Source organism: Oncorhynchus mykiss, chromosome 19 (assembly GCF_013265735.2).
Source record: "Oncorhynchus mykiss isolate Arlee chromosome 19, USDA_OmykA_1.1, whole genome shotgun sequence".
NCBI classification, from domain to species: domain Eukaryota; kingdom Metazoa; phylum Chordata; class Actinopteri; order Salmoniformes; family Salmonidae; genus Oncorhynchus; species Oncorhynchus mykiss.
In genome coordinates this window covers 48,463,754-48,483,586 of record NC_048583.1, presented here as the reverse complement: position 1 = coordinate 48,483,586, position 19,833 = coordinate 48,463,754, and the positions used below count along the sequence as shown (strand labels likewise).

At 45.4% G+C, this 19,833-nt stretch overlaps 1 protein-coding gene across 1 annotated transcript in view; it reads right to left on the bottom strand.

Annotated features, from left to right (window-relative positions):
• LOC110498372 (AT-rich interactive domain-containing protein 1B) overlaps window positions 1-19,833 on the bottom strand; it is a 331,437-nt gene that overhangs the window by 98,962 nt on the left and 212,642 nt on the right. The window contains exon 5 of the mRNA XM_036954974.1: window positions 3,662-3,923. Within this exon, the coding sequence (XP_036810869.1) occupies window positions 3,662-3,923 (262 nt within the window). The remainder of the gene's footprint in view (window positions 1-3,661; window positions 3,924-19,833) is intronic.

Genomic DNA, 19,833 nt, shown 5'->3' with positions numbered 1-19,833 from the left:
TCACTAGAATCAAAGAGAGAGTGGATGAGGGGTCACTAGAATCAAAGAGAGAGTGGATGAGGGGTCACTAGAATCAAAGAGAGCGGATGAGGCATCACTAGAATCAAAGAGAGAGTGGATGAGGGGTCACTAGAATCAAAGAGAGAGGGGATGATGTGTCACTAGTTGCATCACTATTCCAATCACTCCTCTGGTTTGACTAGAGACTGTGAGAGAGAGTGGATGAGGGGTCACTAGAATCAAAGAGAGAGGGGATGATGTGTCACTAGTTGCATCACTATTCCAATCACTCCTCTGGTTTGACTAGAGACTGTGAGAGAGAGGCATTGGTAACCAACAGTTCACAGGGATACAGAAGTATTGTTCAGTGACTCTAGCAAAGCCCCACAGCCTTTCCTCCTCCTCTCCTCCTCCTCCTCTCCCTTCACAGCGCACATCCCAATCTGCCAGGAATGCGGATGAGAGTAATGCCGTTTGCGTCCCCAAAGACGAAAAATGCGGGGTGCTCCGAATTGGTTTAGAGACATTGGGGCTGAGCAATGTGATTTCTGCTTGACTGTCACAAATGTAGCACAACAGGAAAATCAATTTGCCTTCTGTGCCTCCTGGCTCGAGGAGAATCCAAATGCCAGGCGAACCTAGATAATGTTGTATTCCATTTGAGAAATGGCAAGGAGAGAGAGAGAAAGAGAGAGAGAGACTGAGAGGGAGAGAGAGAAACTGAGCTGCACTTCCTAAACTCTTGCCAAATGTATGACCATATTAGAGACACATACTGTATTTCCCTCAGATTACACAGATCCACAAAGAATTAGAAAACAAACCCAATATTGTTAAACTCCCATATCTATTTGGTGAAATACCACAGTGTACCATCACAGCAGCAAGATTTGTGACCTATTGCTACAAGAAAAGGGTTAACCAGTGAAGAACAAACACCTTTGTAAATACAACCCTTATCTATGCTTACTTATTTTCCCTTTTGTACTTTAACTATTTGCACATCGTTATAACACTGTATATAGACATAATATGACATTTGAAATGTCTATTCCTTTGGAAGTGTTGTGAGTGTAATGTTTACTGTTCATTTTTATTGCTTATTTCACTTTTGTTTATTATCTACTTCACTTGCTTTGGCAATGTAAACATATGTACCCATGCCAATAAAGCCCTTAAATTGAATTGAAATTGAATAGAGGTAGAGAGAGAGAGAGACAGGTCTGGAAAGGAGAGGGATGAATGAAGTGAGTTACGCTGAGGGAAACAGATGCTTTCTACGACTCCAAGATAAATACATGTCTGTTTGTAGGGTTGGGAGTCACGATACCATATTATCATTATACTTAGGTGCCGATGCGATATGTATTACGATTCTCACTATTCTCACAATTCTATATGCATTGTGATTTGATGCTCCAAACATATTGCTCACTATATGTCTGCTGCAGAGAAACAAGAGAGAGCCATGAGAAAAATAGTAATGGAAATACAAGAGCTGAAAACATGTTGGCTCACGATTTAAAAACAAGATGGAAAACAAGGAATAGGGTGAAAAATACTGGAGTTTTGGCGCAGATATAGCTGACAAGCGCTAGCTAATGTTTTTTTTAAACAGATCGATACTTGGAGTCAAAGTATAGATATGATATCGTCACTAAAAATATTGCGATATGCAACTGTAGAGATTTTTCTATCACTATCTGTCTGTCGGCCTGATCTTCTTATAGGCTGCTGACACACCTCTCTGTATCTTCTATTACTGGGAGGCTGTTAGTGTGTGTGTGTCTGTGTGTGTCTGTGAAATGAATGTGTAGTGTTTGTGTGCATCTACAGTATAGTGTGAGTGCCAGTGTATGTGTGTGTGAGCAAGTGTATTCGGTGTACGCTGTATGTACACAGTCAGTCAATATGTGTGTGTGTACCATCTGATAGTGAATGTGTGTGTGTGTGACAGTGTTTATAGTGTGTGTGTGAGTGTGTGTGACAGCCAGGTGAAAGGCTGACAATGTGGAATTGCTCTCCTCTGACCGTTGTCAGGGGTGACAGGTGTCCCGTGAGCACTTGGCCATGTGACGTGCGTCGCCTCGGTAACCGAGGCAGGCATGACAGCTACCTTCAGAAGGCAATAAACCACAGCCACGGTCACAGTACGGTGGTGTCACGGTCAGAACCTTAATGTGATGGTGGTGCTGGTGTAGACTTGACTAGTGACAATGCCACAGACTTGACCCTGCCACTCTTTATGGAACAGTGACAAATGGACCCAGAGACAAGGCCTAGGGACAGCCAGTGAGCCTCATACGGACAGAGGAAAAAATATTATGTTTGTATGTTTAGAAAGGAGACAGGTTGCAGGCAAGATAAATCACACAATTCTCATGACCTGCTAGTAAGTAAACAGTAATCAATCCTTCATATCATAGCAACATTAGTTCTCAGTGTATCTCTCTCATATGCCTGGCGTTGGTATTTCTCATTAGAAGTGATCGCATAAACTACAGCTGGTAAACCCTAGCAGCTGTTACCAGACTATGATCCTCTCTCTATGAGGATGTGTTCTGCATGATGGGAGAATATTTATAGATACTCTATTAATCACAGCCATCCCTCCGATGAGATCCGCCTCCTGTCTCACCATCTCACTCCGCATGATCTTGGCATTCGCGTCGGGAGCGGCTGTCCTGCTTTTTCATTAGTGTCAATCACTCCCGTACGCGCTCAGTCCGCCCGGAACAACCCGCTGGCCTCAGGAGCTCACTCAAGCATTTGTCCCGCCTCGTCACTGTGATTGACAGGTCTGCGAGCTGCTGACGTGCCCGTCAGGCCTTAATCAGGAAGAGCAGCGGAGGCTGTGGTTGGATGGGGAGGGCAGTCAGAGCCATGTCTCATAGCCGTGTGTCACTCTGGCCTGTCCAAGGCCTGTCCAACACACTCCCATTCATTACCTCACTGTTTATCTAAATGCTCATCCATTCCTCTAGGGGTGAACAGCCCTGAATCCTCACACAAACACATCTGCTATTGTCTTATTTTGGCTTCCTGTTCTGAAGAATACAGAGGCCAACAGCAGCCATCTGTATCTGTGCATCTAAAATGTTTTTCAAAATAAATGACAAATGATTTCCAATAGAAAGGAGACATCGAGGCTCTGAGTGGTGCAGTGGTCTAAGGCGCCACTACAGCCTGCACAGTCCGGGTTAGGGGAGGGTTTGGCTGGGGGAGGTTTTCTTTGGCTCATCCTCCAGCGACTCCTTGTGGTGGGCTGGGTGCCTGCAAGTTGACTTCGGTCGTCAGTCAAATGGCGTTTCCTGGTGTGGCTGACTTCTGGGTTAAGCGGTGTGTTAAGAAGTTGTTGGCCAGGTGGGTCCTGTTTTGGAGGATGCATGTCTCAACCTTTACCTCTTCCGAGCCCACAGAGGAGTTACAGCGATGAGAAAAAGTTATAACTAGCACATCGGTCATCTTGACATGGCCACTGCTGTAGTTCTGACCATATGTTTCTCATCATTTACCTAAACACAACAGGGTGTCATTATACCTGTACAGGATACTTGAACAGACGAATCAGAGGAGTGTTATAGAAAGAGAGTCAATCACCAGTATGAGTTTTTTTGATTATTTTGTGAAATTATTTGCCTTAGGAACCCTGTTGGCTTACCTGGTGCTGTGGTTGGGCCGCTGACAGGGGAGATGGGGCCAGAGCCGGAGCGTGATTGGTTGGAGCCCACAGGGGACCCAACAGGAGAGGACGATGGGCCGCTGCCTTGACCAGACAGGTGGGGTGACGCGTGGGGTGAGAAGGGTGACTGGGCTGGGTTACTCTGCTCCCCCTGGCTACTGGTGGAGCCTGTAGCACTGATGGCTGAACTGTGCCCAGCCTCTGTACCTGTAGGGAGGTCATCTATGGAGCCAGACAGGTCCTGGAACAGAGAAAGAGAGAGACAGGAGAGATGGTGAGCGAAGAATATCATAAGGGAAACATACTATCACAATAAAGCAAGAGAGTAGCCCTGGGTATGCTGTGGATTACAACATAGTAATACATAACCCACAAAGCCCAACAATACTCCACAATACTCTTACAATAGAGCACAGCACTATACTGAAACTATACTGAAAGCAGTATAGTGCCTTGCTGGTGTAGGTCCGACAGTCTGTTCTGTGTGATGTGTAATGGGCCAGTATTCAAGACTGAGCTTATGTTACACACATCCCCTGTGGGGAGAGAGAGGCGAGGGGGAGGTAGGAGGGAGGGGAGGACAGGGGGCTTTGACTGGTTAAGGGTATTCTGAACGTTTTCTAGGGAATCCCCTACGAATGCCGACAGACTGAATGATAGTCTTATAAAAAAGGAGATTGAAAGGAGAGGGATGTAGATAGTTCAGGTGTTGTGTGTGATGTCTGCATCTTAAACACACATCCCCACAGTTCTCCAGCGGCACTACGGGAGGCCACCCACCCATCACTGATGGGATATGTGGGCCACAACCCAGGTGAGGCATCTATAATAACAATTATTTGGTGGGGACTTATATTTGTCCTATTTCAGTGAATTGGAAATGTGTTTTTTGCATATCCCACTCTCCCTGAGACAAACTTGAAGAGTGGGGTCACAGCCAGGGTCTGACATTATCAACAGTGAACCTGGAGCAATTAGGGTTAAGCGCCTTTATGAAGGGCACATCGGCAGATTGATCACCTTGTCAGCTCGGGGATGTGAACTAGCATCCTTTCAGTTACTGGTCCAATAATGTAACCTCTAGGCTACCTGCCACCCACCTGCTGTAGCTAGCTATCTGTCTGTCTATCTGTCTGTCTATCTGTCTGTCTATGTGTCTGTCTTTCTGTCCACCCACCACCGTCAGTCAGGTTCCACAGAATCTGTCCCCAGCCACCTCCATGAACCTTTACCGAACCCTATCTACAGCCACCAAAGACCTATCCTCTGTCTCCTAAAATGGCCATAGGAAAAATACTGGATCAAAGCTGAAGATGAAACCAGCTACTACTGTGGTTCTTTCACCAGTATATGTATTATTGTGATCTATTGTTTACTGAAGCATAACATGTTGAGTGTTATGGTTTATTGTCCAGATGAATAAGAAGGTTCTGTGGTGATAAACAGTGATAAATGACTGTCTTGTTGTTCATATATCCTCTGTGGTGGCACAGGCTTTTGTTTTCGTCATGCCTCCGCGGCTGCCCACCCGCTTGCCCGACCACCCGCCCGCCTGGTCTGCCCGCCCTGCTCTGCCAGGTTGTCTCAGTCTGTCACATGGCATCATCTGCCCGTGCTCGATCAGCCCAGCACACACACAGGCCTCTCTCTTTCTGTTTCTCTCTACCACTTCCCTCTCTCTCTGTCAGAGGTGTCACTCGCTGTCCCAACCAATCAACTCTACTGAGCTAGATGATGTCATAGGCTGTCTCAACCAATCACCAGAGCTATTTTTCTGAGCAGACAGTCACAGGTCACCGCAAGTGCGTGCCATTTGACACAGTGGGGTCCTGCAAAGAGGGAGACTATGGTGACGTATTTCTAAACAGGTGAATCTAGTGTGACATCCACCTGATTGTTCGCCTCAGAGCCAATTAAAAAAGGGAAAGCACTGTGAATAATTACATTACCCGCTAGTCGCCAGTTCTCCAATAACCGTTGGGCAGAAAAGCACATCATTAATTTGGAGGATTTGAGGATTGACCCGTTTTGATTAGACTCATGGTTGACGGCATCTAGACAGTGTTGTGACTGAGAGAACCCAGGGAATAAGATCAGGCTCTTCCACAGATCTAACAGTGAAGAATCCCAGCTGCTGCTCTCTACACAGTGATATTTCCAGCAGTAAACAGCCAGCCCAGCCAAATACCCAACAAGCTAGCTTGGGCCCTTTCCAAAGTGGCCCAAATCTAATTGGTTTGCCTCTGTGCTGCAAATTGCTCTGTGCATTGAGTCTCCAAATAGCTGTCAACTACTCCCAGTTGGCATCTTGTATCACTTAATGTGCTTCTGAAGCATGTAATTGTCATAATAAGAAAAATATTGAGGTGATAATAACCACTTACGTTGAGATGGCCAGACCCCCAAGTAATGGCCTCCTATCTAGACGCTTCACACTACGTTTGAGAGGCAGTCATTCGTGACCCTTCACCTCAGGGGTGTTGGCGTCAGCCTCCCTCCCTCCCTCTCCCTCTCTCTCTGAGGCTGTCAGCCTGTCAGACTCAGACAGGCAGGGGCACAAAGGGGACAGCTGAGCCAACACACACAGTAGAAACACACACACACAAACACACTCATAGAAACACACACGCACACACATGTACACACAGGCACAGCATGCACACACACACCAGATCACCAACCTATGACTGAGTGTGAGAAAAAAACATTCATTAAAGTGCGGTCTTTCCGCTGACTGTCCCCCCTGAGCAGGCAGAGACATGCACAAATTATATATACATATTTATTTAACCAGGCAAGTCGGTTAAAAGAACAAATTATTTTTTACAATGACAGCCTACTCCGGCCAAACCCAGACAACTGTGCGCTGCCGCACGGGACTCCCAATTACAGCCGGATGTGATACAGCCTGGATTCAAACCAGGTACTATAGTGACACTTCTTGCACTGAGATGCAGTTCCTTAGACCGCTGTGCCACTCGGGAGCCCTAATTAATGAGTGCTGCTGGGAAGGGAAGGGAACAGGCAGTGTTCCCCAGTCCAGGATTCTCTGGTCACGCTGTCTAGACAGGGAGGAGTCAGGCACCACACCACAGCTTCCTGTCTGTGGACCATGGGGAAAGAGAGCATTGACCCTCAAACTTTCTCACAGACATACTGCACGGCACACACTCAGGTGAACCAGCATGGCTGTATTGAGCAGGGAAGGCTTTCTTACAAGAGGCTGGGACTGTAGTTGCTGCTAGGGCTAGGTCAGAGGCTGTAGCTGGCTGGGTCTGGAGCCAGGCAGGGCTGGTGTTGTCAGCTCTGGTTGGTGGCTCTTGGGGCACTGCTGTCCAGCGTGTCACCTCACTGTTGGAGGAACCAGCCACCCGCTGCCACTACAGCTTCCACCACCAGATCCCCCTGTCACCCTGCTGCAACCGCCCTGCCACCAGGCCAGACAGGCTAGCTGACTCAGCCTAGTCACAGTGGCACAGCAGCGGGGATGACAGAGAGGCTGGTGGGTAGGAGGGTGAGGAATGGTGGAGGGTGTGTGTGTGGGTGGGGAGAGTTCTCTCTCATTCTCTCTCTCTTTCTCTCTCTCTCTCTGTTTCCAGTTATTAAGATATCCTCACACAGGACATGAACAGGTTAAAAGATGATATTCAAAGAGTCTGCAATGACATACAATGGAGGGGAAAAGTTACATTTAAAATCCAAAGATCCAAATGTTAATCGCCCATGTTGCTATCAACTGCTGTACAGCTCAACTGCTGTACCCACTGGTATTCCTCTCTTTATTCCTCTCTTTTCTCTGAGTAAATAGAATGATGACAGCTGTAATTAGGTCTAATAGATGTCTGTTGTGAGCCCCCTGGGGACTCTCTCACTCTCTCACGGACCCACTGTTCTCGTTACTGCCTTCGGAGTGCTGTGCTGCTGCTCCCTCTCTCTTAGAAAAAAAGGTCCTATCTAGGACCTAAAAGGGTTCTTCGGCTCTTCCCATAGGAGAACCCTTTGAAGAACCCTTTTTGGCTGCAGGTAGAACGCTTTTGGTTCCAGGTCTAACTCTTTCCACAGAGGAAATCAAAGGGTTATACCTGGAACCAAAAAGGGTTCTCCTATGGGGATAGTGGAATAACCCTTTTAGAATACTTTTTTCTAAGAATGTAGCAGTGGAAATGCTATTACAAGATATTTTTCTTCCCCAAAACGCTGAGTTGAGTAAATTAAATGTCATGCAAATTACGAAATGAAATGCCATGGAAATTCTGAATTAAAATGGCATGCAAATTATGAAATGAAATGCCATGTAAATTATGAAATGCCATGCAAATTATGAAAAGAAATGCCATGCAAATTATTTTCTGAATGGTTGTGTGTCAGGGAGGGAGTGGGGGAGTGGAGGGTAATGGGATGCCCCATGTAGAGAGCTCACTGTTATACCGTTCACAAGGTGCGACTAAATACCATGTACAGACAGAGAGGAACTCACAAAACGCTAACACTCCCAGCTACAGAGTACAGAGCTGGCATAGGCTCAGAAAGGCAGAGGAGAGAGATGTGTTCATGTGTTTGCAGGGGATAAAAACAAACTGAGCGAGTGAGAGAGAAATATTATAATGCTAATGATGATGATGAGGATGATGATGCTGATGCTGATAGTTGTGGTGATGACAGTGATGATGATGATGATGATGATGATGGTGTTGGTTGTGGTGATGACAGTGATGATGAGGTTGGTTGTGATGATGATGGTTGTGGTGATGACAGTGATGATCATTATGATGGTGTTGGTTGTGATGATGATGATTATGATGATGATGCTGATGTTGTTGGTTGTGTTTGTTGTTTTTATTTCACCTTTATTTAACCAGGTAGGCTAGTTGAGAACAAGTTCTCATTTGCAATTGCGACCTGGCCAAGAAAAGTAAATAAATAAAAACAGTATGGGGATGAGGTAGGTAAAAATGGGTGGGCTATTTACCGATAGACTATGTACAGCTGCAGCGATCGGTTAGCTGCTCAGATAGCAGATGTTTGAAGTTGGTGAGGGAGATAAAAGTCTCCAACTTCAGCGATTTTTGCAATTCGTTCCAGTCACAGGCAGCAGAGAACTGGAACGAAAGGCGGCCAAATGAGGTGTTGGCTTTAGGGATGATCAGTGAGATACACCTGCTGGAGCGCGTGGTGATGACACTAATGATGATAATGATGGTATCGGTTGTGATGATGACAGTGATGATGATGATGATGAGTATGATGATGATGCTGATGCTGTTGGTTGTGGAGATGACAGTGATGATGATGATGATGATGTGTTAGTTGTGGTGGTGGTTGGGGTGGAAATTATGGTGATGATGATGATGATGATGATGAATCATTTGAATGATCTGAGGCGAGTTTTCTGCTATGCCACAGGCTCCAAAACCATCTGGCCATGCTGCTGACCGACCGAGCTCTCTGATCAGGAGAAGTTATTATGGGCCATACAACAGTCATGTCAGTCTCCTGACTCCTGATAAATGTCCCAATGCCTGTTGTCCTTTGTGTCACAGGTGGCACTGTTGGGAAGTCAGGTTCCATCTCACATCTCCATGGCTGGCTGGGTGCCATGATGACATCCCAAGCAGCCCAGGAGCTTGCTGCACTCAGTGCCATAGTGGAACATCTCTGAAAGGACGCTTCAGGAGCCTCTCTGGGCCTGCCTGTCTGTGCAATAACACCAACCATTAAACCAAGACATCCAAGAACAGACCGTGTCGTCAGGAAAAACTCCTGTCCTAGGCTATATCACCAGATCAGGCAACATATTATGTGGAACTAGGATGTGAGGGAAATGCTGTGTTCTACAGACAGGACTATAGGACCCAATCTGAGGGACGCTACCATGTTTAAAATTACATTTATTGGATGTTCAAGCAAGTAGTTTCTCTCTTTTCTTTGTCTCAAAAAAAGCAGAGCGAGAACAAACTGTTCCGGGCCTCTATAGTTGCAGGAGAGACACAGTGTCAGAAAGCAATATGTGCTTTTCTATTTCGCTACAATGGCTGCACAAAGCACAGGCAATCTCATGATAATACTCCCGCAGCATAATAACAAAAACAACTGTCTAGACTTTCAACACCAAAACACAGACAGGCAAAAAATATACAGTACTTCCTCTTCAGACACACTAGTAGTTAACATAATGTTTCTAGAGTTCTCTCACTTCTATAGACATACAGCATCCCCCCCCCCCCCCCCCAGTCTGGTCTGCTGGGTGCATACACACATGTCCTGAGTGTATCTACAGTCCTCAGGCTAATAAGGCAGCCAGACAACCTACCACCATGCACATGTTTCCAGTCTGCTGTGTGTGAGAGCACTAATGCTAAAACTAGCCCATTAGTGTTATTTGTCGTTGGGGTGATATGCAGCTTGCGGAGTGATAACTCTCCCTCTCTAAGCCCTCAGTAATGTGGAGATAGGAAGAGAGTCTGTTTGGAGGACCCGTTTGAAGCCCTATTACTCCTAAGCCTGTAAAGACGCCCAAATCTGGTGGCGCTTGTCTCCAAACCAGGGGATTAGTGTTGAGTTTCACTGTGATTCCCCCTGATAATACGACAGAGCTTGATAGAGCCGGGCCGAGCAGAACGAGCGCTTAACGCACACTGGCCCTATTCACTTAACGCACTGCCTCATTGTCTCTCTGAACAATGACGACAATAAAGTACCCCAGCCCTCCACAGCTCAACCTTTAATCTCTAGATACACCTACATGTTCAGGATAGTCCCTTTGTACCGTATATTGAGGCTGAAGTTGCCACCCCACAAACCTTGCCGTCTAATATTTTTTATTCCACTAAACAGTTTTTATTTAAATATACCAGTTTTCCATTTAAAAGAGGGGGCCTTGATGAGAGTCGACAAGCCAGGCAGGCCGTTAATATTTGAGCTGTTGAAATGTTGTTTTTTCATTCACCACAAAGGCTCTAACTGGTTTAATGCATAAGCAGACCACTCCCCTCCACCCCTCTTCCCCTCTTCCCCTCCTACCCTCCACCCCTCTACCTATCCTCCCCTCCACCCCTCCTACCCTCCACCCCTCTACCCATCCTCCCCTCTACCCCTCCTCCCCTCTTCCCCTCCTACCCTCCACCCCTCTACCCATCCTCCCCTTTACCCTCCTCCCTTCATCCCCTCTACACTCCACCCCTCCTCCCCTCCACCCCTCCAGCACCTATTCATTATGTTCTTATTGCATCTACTAATGTTTTTATTTATGGAATTCTGCTATGCCATACTCACCCCCCCACCCCTCCTCTCCACTCACCCCAGAGACATACTCACCCCCACCCCTCCTCCTCTCCACTCACCCCATAGACATACTCACCCCCACCCCTCCTCCTCTCCACTCACCCCAGAGACATACTCACCACCCACCCCTCCTCCTCTCCACTCACCCCAGAGACATACTCACCCCGCACCCCTCCTCCTCTTCACTCACCCCAGAGACATACTCACCCCCCACCCCTCCTCCTCTCCACTCACCCCAGAGACATACTCACCCCCCACCCCTCCTCCTCTCCACTCACCCCAGAGACATACTCACCCCCCACCCCTCCTCCTCTCCACTCGCCCAGAGAGACAGAGACAGAGAAGAAACTTAAAGCGAAGGGAGGAATAGAAAATAAATAAATAAAACAGCCAAATTCCTAATTTCTAATTCAACTGCTCATTCAGCTTAACCTCTCTCTCTCCTCTGCAATTAAAGCACCTGCCACATCCTTCACGCCGTGCTGCTGCCTCCCACCCTCCATGCCCGCCCGCCCGCTCGCCCGCCGCACAGAGCAGCCACACGGCTAAATAATGCAGTGCATCCTGCGCCACGCATCCTTTATCATCCCAAATGACAGCCATTTGCATATCTCCCCAGTCAATTAGAGCGGAATAATCAGCCCATAATTGGGGGAGAGAGCCGGTAATCACCCAACCCTGGCACACCGTCAGGACAAACGGGGGGAGGGGGAAGAAGAGGGGCTGAGGTAGGAGAGGTGGGGGGACAGCCTTCACACTTCAACCTAGTGTTCTATCCTACTATGCTACAGTCCAGAGTTTTCCTCTCTCACATAACCTCATACTGTCTCTTTTGTTTTTCAAACTCTCTTACTTGAGCTACCTACCCACCAACTATGATGTGTTCTGTATCCTTATTACAGTACTAGGAACAGACATTCTCCAGATACATGAACGTTAGAGTACACAGGTATCTCTCCTGAGTGAGAGAGAAAGAGACTGTGGAGGTCTGGTTTTTCTGAGGTCTTGATTTCTTTTGACTTTCCCATGATGTCAAGCAAAGAGGCACTGAGTTTGAAGGTAGGCCTTGAAATAAATCCACAGGTACACCTCCAATTGACTCAAATTATGTCAATTAGCCTAACATAAGCTTCTAATATCATGACATAATTTTCTGGAATTTTCCAAGCTGTTTAAAGGCACAGTCAACTTAAAACAGCTTCTGACCCACTGGAATTGCGATACAGTGAATTATAAGTGAAATAATCTGTCTGTAAACAATTGTTGGAAAAATGACTTGTGTCGTGCACAAAGTAGATGTCCTAACCGACTTGCCAAAACTATAGTTTGTCAACGAGAAATATGTGGAGTGGAAAAACTAGTTTTAATGACTCCAACTAAAGTGTATGTAAACTTCCGTCTTCAACTGTATATACAGTGCATTCGAAAAGTATTCAGACCCCTTGACTTTAACATTTTGTTACTTTACAGCCTTATTCTTTTTCCCTCATCAATCTACACATAATACCCCATAATGACAAAGCAAAAACGGTTTTGTAGAAATTTTTGTAAATGTATTAAAAAGAAAAGAAATATTTGAAATATGCCATTTATATCAGTATTCACACCCATTACTCAGTACTTTGTTGAAGCACCGTCTTCTTGGGTATGTTTTTGGGGAGTTTCTCCCATTCCTCTCTGCAGATCCTCTCAAGCTCTGTCAGGTTGGACGGGGAGCGTTGCTGCACAGGTATTTTCAGAGATGTTCGATCGGGTTCTGGCTCTGGCTAGGCCACTGAAGGACATTCAGAGACTTGTCCTGAAGCCACTACTGTATTGTCTTGGCTGTGTGCTTAGGGTTATTAACCTGTTGGAGGTGAACCTTCGCCCCAGTCTAAGGTCCTGAGCGCTCTGGAGCAGGTTTTCATTAAGGATCTCTCTGTACTTTGCTCCGTTCATCTTTGTGTCTCGATCCTGTGTCTCGATCCAGTCTCCCAGTCCCCGCTGCTGAAAATCATCCCCACAGCATGATGCTGCCACCACCATGCTTCACCGTAGGGATGGTGCCAGGTTTCATCCAGACGTGACGCTTGGCATTCAGACCAAAGAGTTCAATTTTGGTTTCATCAGACCAGAGAATCTTGATTTTTACTGAGGAGTGGCTTCCAATCAAGACTTTCTACCATAACGATCTGATTGGTGGAGTGCTGCAGAGATTGTTGTTCTTCTGGAAGGTTCTCCCATCTCCACAGAGGAACTCTAGATCTCTGTTAGATGGAACATTGTGTTCTTGGTCACCTCCCTGACCAAGGCCCTTCTCCCCCCGATTGATCAGTTTGGATGGGCGGCCAGCTCTTGAGTCTTGGTGGTTCCAAACTTCTTCCATTTAAGAATGATGGAGGCCACTGTGTTCTTGGGGACCTTCAATGCTGCAGAGATGTTTTGGTACCATTCCCAAGATATGTGCCTCGACACAATCCTGTCTCGGAGCTCTACGGACAATTCCTTCGACTCATGGCTTGTTTTTTGATCTGATATGCACTGTCAACTGTGGGACCTTATATAGACAGGTGTGTGCCTTTCCAAAACATGTCCAATCAACTGAATTTACCACAAGTGGACTCCAATCAAGGTGGACTCCAATCAACATCTCAAGGATGATCAATGGAAACAGGATGCACCTGTGCTCAATTTCGAGTCTCATAGCAAAGGGTCTGAAAACGTAATAAATTATCAAACATGTCATAAAATGTTTTTTTGTTTTGTCCTTATGGGGTATTGTGTGTAGATTGCTGAGGAAAAACAAATATTTAATCAATTTTAGATAAGGCAGTTAAGTAAATTAACATAGAAAAAGTCACATTTTCTGAATGCTTTCTGAAGGCACTGTATATACAGTACTAGTCAAAATTTGGACATACCTACTCATTCAAGGGTTTTTCTTTATTTTTACTATTTTCTAAATTGTAGAATAATAGTGAAGACATCAAAACTATGAAATAACACATATGGAATCATGTAGTAACCAAAAAAGTGTTAAACAAATCAACATATATTTTATATTTGAGATTCTTCAAAGTAGCCACCATTTGCCTTGATGACAGCTTTGCACACTCTTGGCATTATCTCAACCAGCTTCACCTGGAATGCTTTTCCAACAGTCTTAAAGGAGTTCCCACCTGTGCTTAGCACTTGTTGGCTGCTGTTCCTTCACTCTGCGGTCCAACTCATCCCAAACCATCTCAATTGGGTTGAGGTTAGATGATTGTGGAGGTCAGGTCATCTGATGCAGCACTCCATCACTCTCCTTCTTGGTCAACTAGCCCTTACATAGCCTGGAGGTGTGTTTTGGGTCATTTTCCTGTTGAAAAACAAATGATAGTCCCACTAATCTCAAACCAGATAGGATGGCGTATCACTGCAGAATGCTGTGGTAGCCATGCGGGTTCAGTGTGCCTTGAATTCTAAATAAATCACAGACAGTGTCACCAGCAAAGCACTCCCACACCATCACACCTTCACGGTGCGAACCACACATGAGGAGATCATCCGTTCACCTACTCTGCATCTCACAAAGACACTGCTGTTGGAGCCAAAAATCTCAAATTTGAACTCATCAGACCAAAGGACAGATTTCCACCGGTCTAATGTCCATTGCTCGTGTTTCTTGGCCCAATCAAGTCTCTTCTTATTGGTTTCTTTTAGTAGTTATTTATTTGCAGCAATTTGACCAAAGGCCTGATTCACCCAGTCTCCTCTGAACAGTTGATGTTGAGATATGTATGTTACTTGAACTCCGTGAAGCATTTATTTGGGCTGCAATTTCTGATGCTGGTAACTCTAATGAACTTATCCTCTGCAGCAGAGGTAACTATGGGTCTTCCTTTTCTGTTGCGGTCTTCATGAGAGCCAGTTTCATCATAGCGCTTGATGGTTTTTGTGACTGCGCTTGAAGAAACTTTCAAAGTCCTTGAAATGTTGCGTACTGACTGATGTTCATGTCTTAAAGTAATGATTGACTGTCATTTCTCTTTGTTCATTTGAGCTGTTCTTGCCATGATATGGACTTGGTCTTTTACCAAATAGGGCTATCTTCTGCATACCACACCGACCTTGTCACAACACAACTGATTGGCTCAAATGCATTAGGGAAAGAAATTCCAAATTAACTTAACATGGCACACCTGTTAATTGAAATAGATTCCAGATGACTACCTCATAAAGCTGGTTGAGAGAATGCCAAGCGTGTGCAAAGCTGTCATCAAGGCAAAGGGTGGCTACATTGAATAATCTCAAACATACAATATATTTGATTTGTTTAACACTTATTTGGTTACGACATGATTCCGTATGTGTTATTTCATAGTTTTGATAGCTTCACTATTATTCTACAATGTAGAAAATAGTAAAAATGAAGAATGAGTAGGTGTGTCCAAACTTTTGACTGATACCGTATAAATAGAGAGAGAGAGATGTGGTGCCAGTCACTAGCATACACACAATACCCTGTCATTTCAAAGTGGAATTATGTTTTTAGAAATTTTTACAAATTAATTCAAATGAAAAAGGATGAAATGTCTTGACTCAATAAGTATTCAACCCCTTTGCAAGCCTAAATAAGTTCAGGATTAAAAACGTTTTTAACAAGTCACATGGTTGCATGGACTATGTGTGCAATAATCGTGTTTAAGATGATTTTTGAATGACTACCTCATCTCTGTATCCCACACATACAATTATCTGTAAGGTCCCTCAGTCGAGCAGTGAATTTCAAACACAGATTCAACAACAAAGACCAGGGAGGTTTGGTAGATTGTTAAAAAAGAAACAGATATTGAGTATCCCTTTGAGCATGGTAAAGTTATTAATTACACTTTGGATGGTGTATCAATACACACAGTCTCTACAAAGATACAGGCATCCTTCCTAACTCAGTTACCGGTGAGGAAGGAAACCGCTCAGGGATTTCACCATGCAGTTACTCCACAATACCTGCCAGAAGCCTGTACTGAATAAAAAATATTCTAAAACATGCATCCTATTTGCAACAAGGCACTAAAGTAAAACTGCAAAAAATGTGGCAAAGAAATTAACTTTATGTCCTCAATACAAAGCGTTATGGGGCAAATCCAACACAACACATCACTAAGTACCACTCTTCATATTTTCAAGTATGGTTGTGGCTGCATCATGTTATGGGTATGCTTCTCATTAGCAAGGACTAGGGAGTTTTTTGGGGATAAAAAAAAATGGAATAAAGCTAATCAAAGGCAACATCCTAAAGGAAAACCTGTTTCATTCTGCTTTCCAACAGACACTGGGAGACAAATTCACCTTTCAGCAGGACAATAACGTAAAAAACAAAGCCAAATATACACTGGAGTTGCTTACCAAGATGACATTGAATGTTCCTGTGGCCTAGTTACAGTTTTGGCTTAAGTTGGTTTGAAAATCTAAGGCAAGGCTTGAAAATGGCTGCCTAGCAATGATCAACAACCAACTTGACAAAGCTTGAAGAATTTTGAAAATAATAATGTGCAAATATTGTCCATTACAGGTGTGCAAAGCTCTTAGAGACTCACCCAGGAAGACTCCAAGCTGTAATCGCTGCCAAATTGGATTCTAACATGTATTGAATACATATGTAAATGAGATATTTCTGTATTTCATTTTCAATAAATTTGCAAATAAAATGAAAAACATGTTTTCAATTCGTCATTATGGGGTATTGTGTGTAAAAAAAAAGAAGATTAATTTTGAATTCAGGCTTTAATACAACAAGTCAAGGGGTATGAATACTTTCTGTAGGCTCTATATATACTGTAGCGTAAAGAGGAACATCAGAGCCAGACAAGGTTAGTTCCCTCCTGTATCACTTTTCCTTTGTGCTCTGCTTTACATCCTAGGCCTTGGTATTTCCTCAGCTCACTGCAGTTCAAAGCTACACAACATTAACTTCTGTGGTTTTGGGCCGCACTCACTTGCCTTTCTGAGATGAAAGGCACAATGACGCTCCATTTGCTTCAACGTGATGGAGGAGGAGGGAAAAAAGAGAGAAAGAATGAAAGGAAAGAGAAGGAAGAAAAAAACACGGAAGGATGAGAGTTTAGATTTGTTCCGATTTAACCTCCAGAGAAAAGAGGCAATCTATGAGTGTTTACCACAGCAAGGCAGAGGCAGGAGGGTAAAATAAAGAAACACACAAAAGTATGATATAAAAACAACAAAGAAAATTGTTTCTTTGAAGACACAGACAGAGAAAGAGAGAGAGAGAGAGAGAGACATACAGTAGGCTGGGGATAGTGTTCACACAGCTAGACAGGGAGGAAAACAGGGCTGGGGATAGTGTTCACACGGCTAGACAGGGAGGAAAACAGGGCTGGGGATAGTGTTCACACGGCTAGACAGGGAGGAAAACAGGGCTGGGGATAGTGTTCACACAGCTAGACAGGGAGGAAAACAGGGCTGGGGATAGTGTTCACACAGCTAGACAGGGAGGAAAACAGGGCTGGGGATAGTGTTCACACAGCTAGACAGGGAGGAAAACGGGGCTGGGGATAGTGTTCACACAGCTAGACAGGGAGGAAAACAGGGCTGGGGATAGTGTTCACACAGCTAGACAGGGAGGAAAACAGGGCTGGGGATAGTGTTCACACAGCTAGACAGGGAGGAAAACAGGGCTGGGGATAGTGTTCACATGGCTAGACAGGGAGGAAAACAGGGCTGGGGATAGTGTTCACATGGCTAGACAGGGAGGAAAACAGGGCTGGGGATAGTGTTCACATGGCTAGACAGGGAGGAAAACAGGGCTGGGGATAGTGTTCACACGGCTAGACAGGGAGGAAAACAGGGCTGGGGATAGTGTTCACACAGCTAGACAGGGAGGAAAACAGGGCTGGGGATAGTGTTCACACAGCTAGACAGGGAGGAAAACAGGGCTGGGGATAGTGTTCACACAGCTAGACAGGGAGGAAAACAGGGCTGGGGATAGTGTTCACACGGCTAGACAGGGAGGAAAACAGGGCTGGGGATAGTGTTCACACAGCTAGACAGGGAGGAAAACGGGGCTGGGGATAGTGTTCACACGGCTAGACAGGGAGGAAAACAGGGCTGGGGATAGTGTTCACACAGCTAGACAGGGAGGAAAACGGGGCTGGGGATAGTGTTCACATGGCTAGACAGGGAGGAAAACAGATTTTCTCACTTGTTTACGGGGCCTTCACTTTTTTCCACCACCCCCTCCATTCCTTCTTTCCTCTCTACGTTATGCATCACTGTCAAACTGACATAGATAAAACATGAGGGCTGCTGCAGCTGATTGGATTGGTGCGAAGCAAACGCATCCCCGTCTGGTGTGATTGGACATGCCTGCTGTCAGAGTGGCTTCCTCGGTCATCCATCAGCTCTGTCTGGCCGCAGACTGAGCCGATCGATACATGATTGGTGGATTGGTTAGAGATATCACATTGTGACCTGCCTGCATATCATCATAAATATGGCTGGCTAGGCCTGGCTGACTGGCTTCATATGTCTATTGGCTCCTTGTCCAGAGCTCAGAGAGGTAGCTGCTGTCTACATTAAGCTCCATGTGTTATACATATGCACACAGATAGACATGCAGGTAGAGAACTGAAAGGAAGTCATGTAGGTGGTAGACACTGCAGGTGTTTAGCGACAAAGGAAAAACCTGACTATCTAGGACCAGGATTGGATTCCCCTTAATTGGAGATGTTTGTTTTTATTTCCAACTATTCTTTCTTGTTTTTCTCCCAATTTCTTGGTGTTTCTTTTCACACGTCACCAAGGATGCACTCTCCCCTCCTTTCTCTTTTCCCCTTTCCTGCTCTCTCTCTCTCTCTCCTCCTCTGTTTCTTTCATTAGAACAATTCACCACGGGTTCCACCTAGTCTAAACCTCAAATTGAGAAAAAGAGAGTGAGAGAGACAGTGAAAAATAGAAAATATTGAAGGAAAACACCAGTCTTCCATTACATTTGAGACACAGAGAGGCAGACAGACAGACAGACAGGCAGACAGACAGACAGGCAGACAGGCAGGCAGGCAGGCTGGCAGGCAGGCAGGCAGGCAGGCAGGCAGGCAGGCAGGCAGGCAGGCAGGCAGGCAGGCAGGCAGGCAGACAGGCAGACAGACAGGCAGACAGAGAGACAGGCAGACAGGCAGACAGGCAGAGGGAGACCTTGCTCCCCAGCATTTCCTCCTGAGGAAATATCTCATTTGTGGGGATTCTGTTGATGTAAGTAGAAGAGGAGGAGAGGAGGGGAAAGAGGAGAGGGAAATGGAGAGCGCAGGAGAGAGAGAAGGCTCTGAGGGCTCATGCCAAGTGGCCTCCTGCCCACAGTATGCCTCTCTTTCATTAACTATGCACAAGACAAACTGCTGACACAAAGTCACAGAGCACACAGCCAGATGCTTCTGGGTGAGGGAGAAGGGGTCTTTTCCTCCATCGCTCCATCCCTCTATCGACATGCAGGAGCCTCCCTTCCTCCCCTCTTCCTCCTGTTTTTACAATTACTATTACGCAGCAGCATTCATCCCCAGCAGACTTCACTGACTGACTAAAGCTCCCTATTGTAGCACAGAGGCATACATCTATGTCTATATATGTGTGTGTGTGTGTGTGTGTGTGTGTGTGTGTGTGTGTGTGTGTGCATACGCGTGCGAGTGTGTATGTGGGGAGTATGTGGGGTGCGTGAGTGTAAGCGACATGAATAACACATGCATTTATGCATTACAATTCAAATTAAAACAAAGGATGAATCATTATGTTCTCGTGAGTCGGGGTAACATGTATCATCATTTGATTCATTTGAGGAAAGCTGAAAACAACAGTACTTGAAAGAGTCGTTGTTAGGGCTACATATACAATGCATT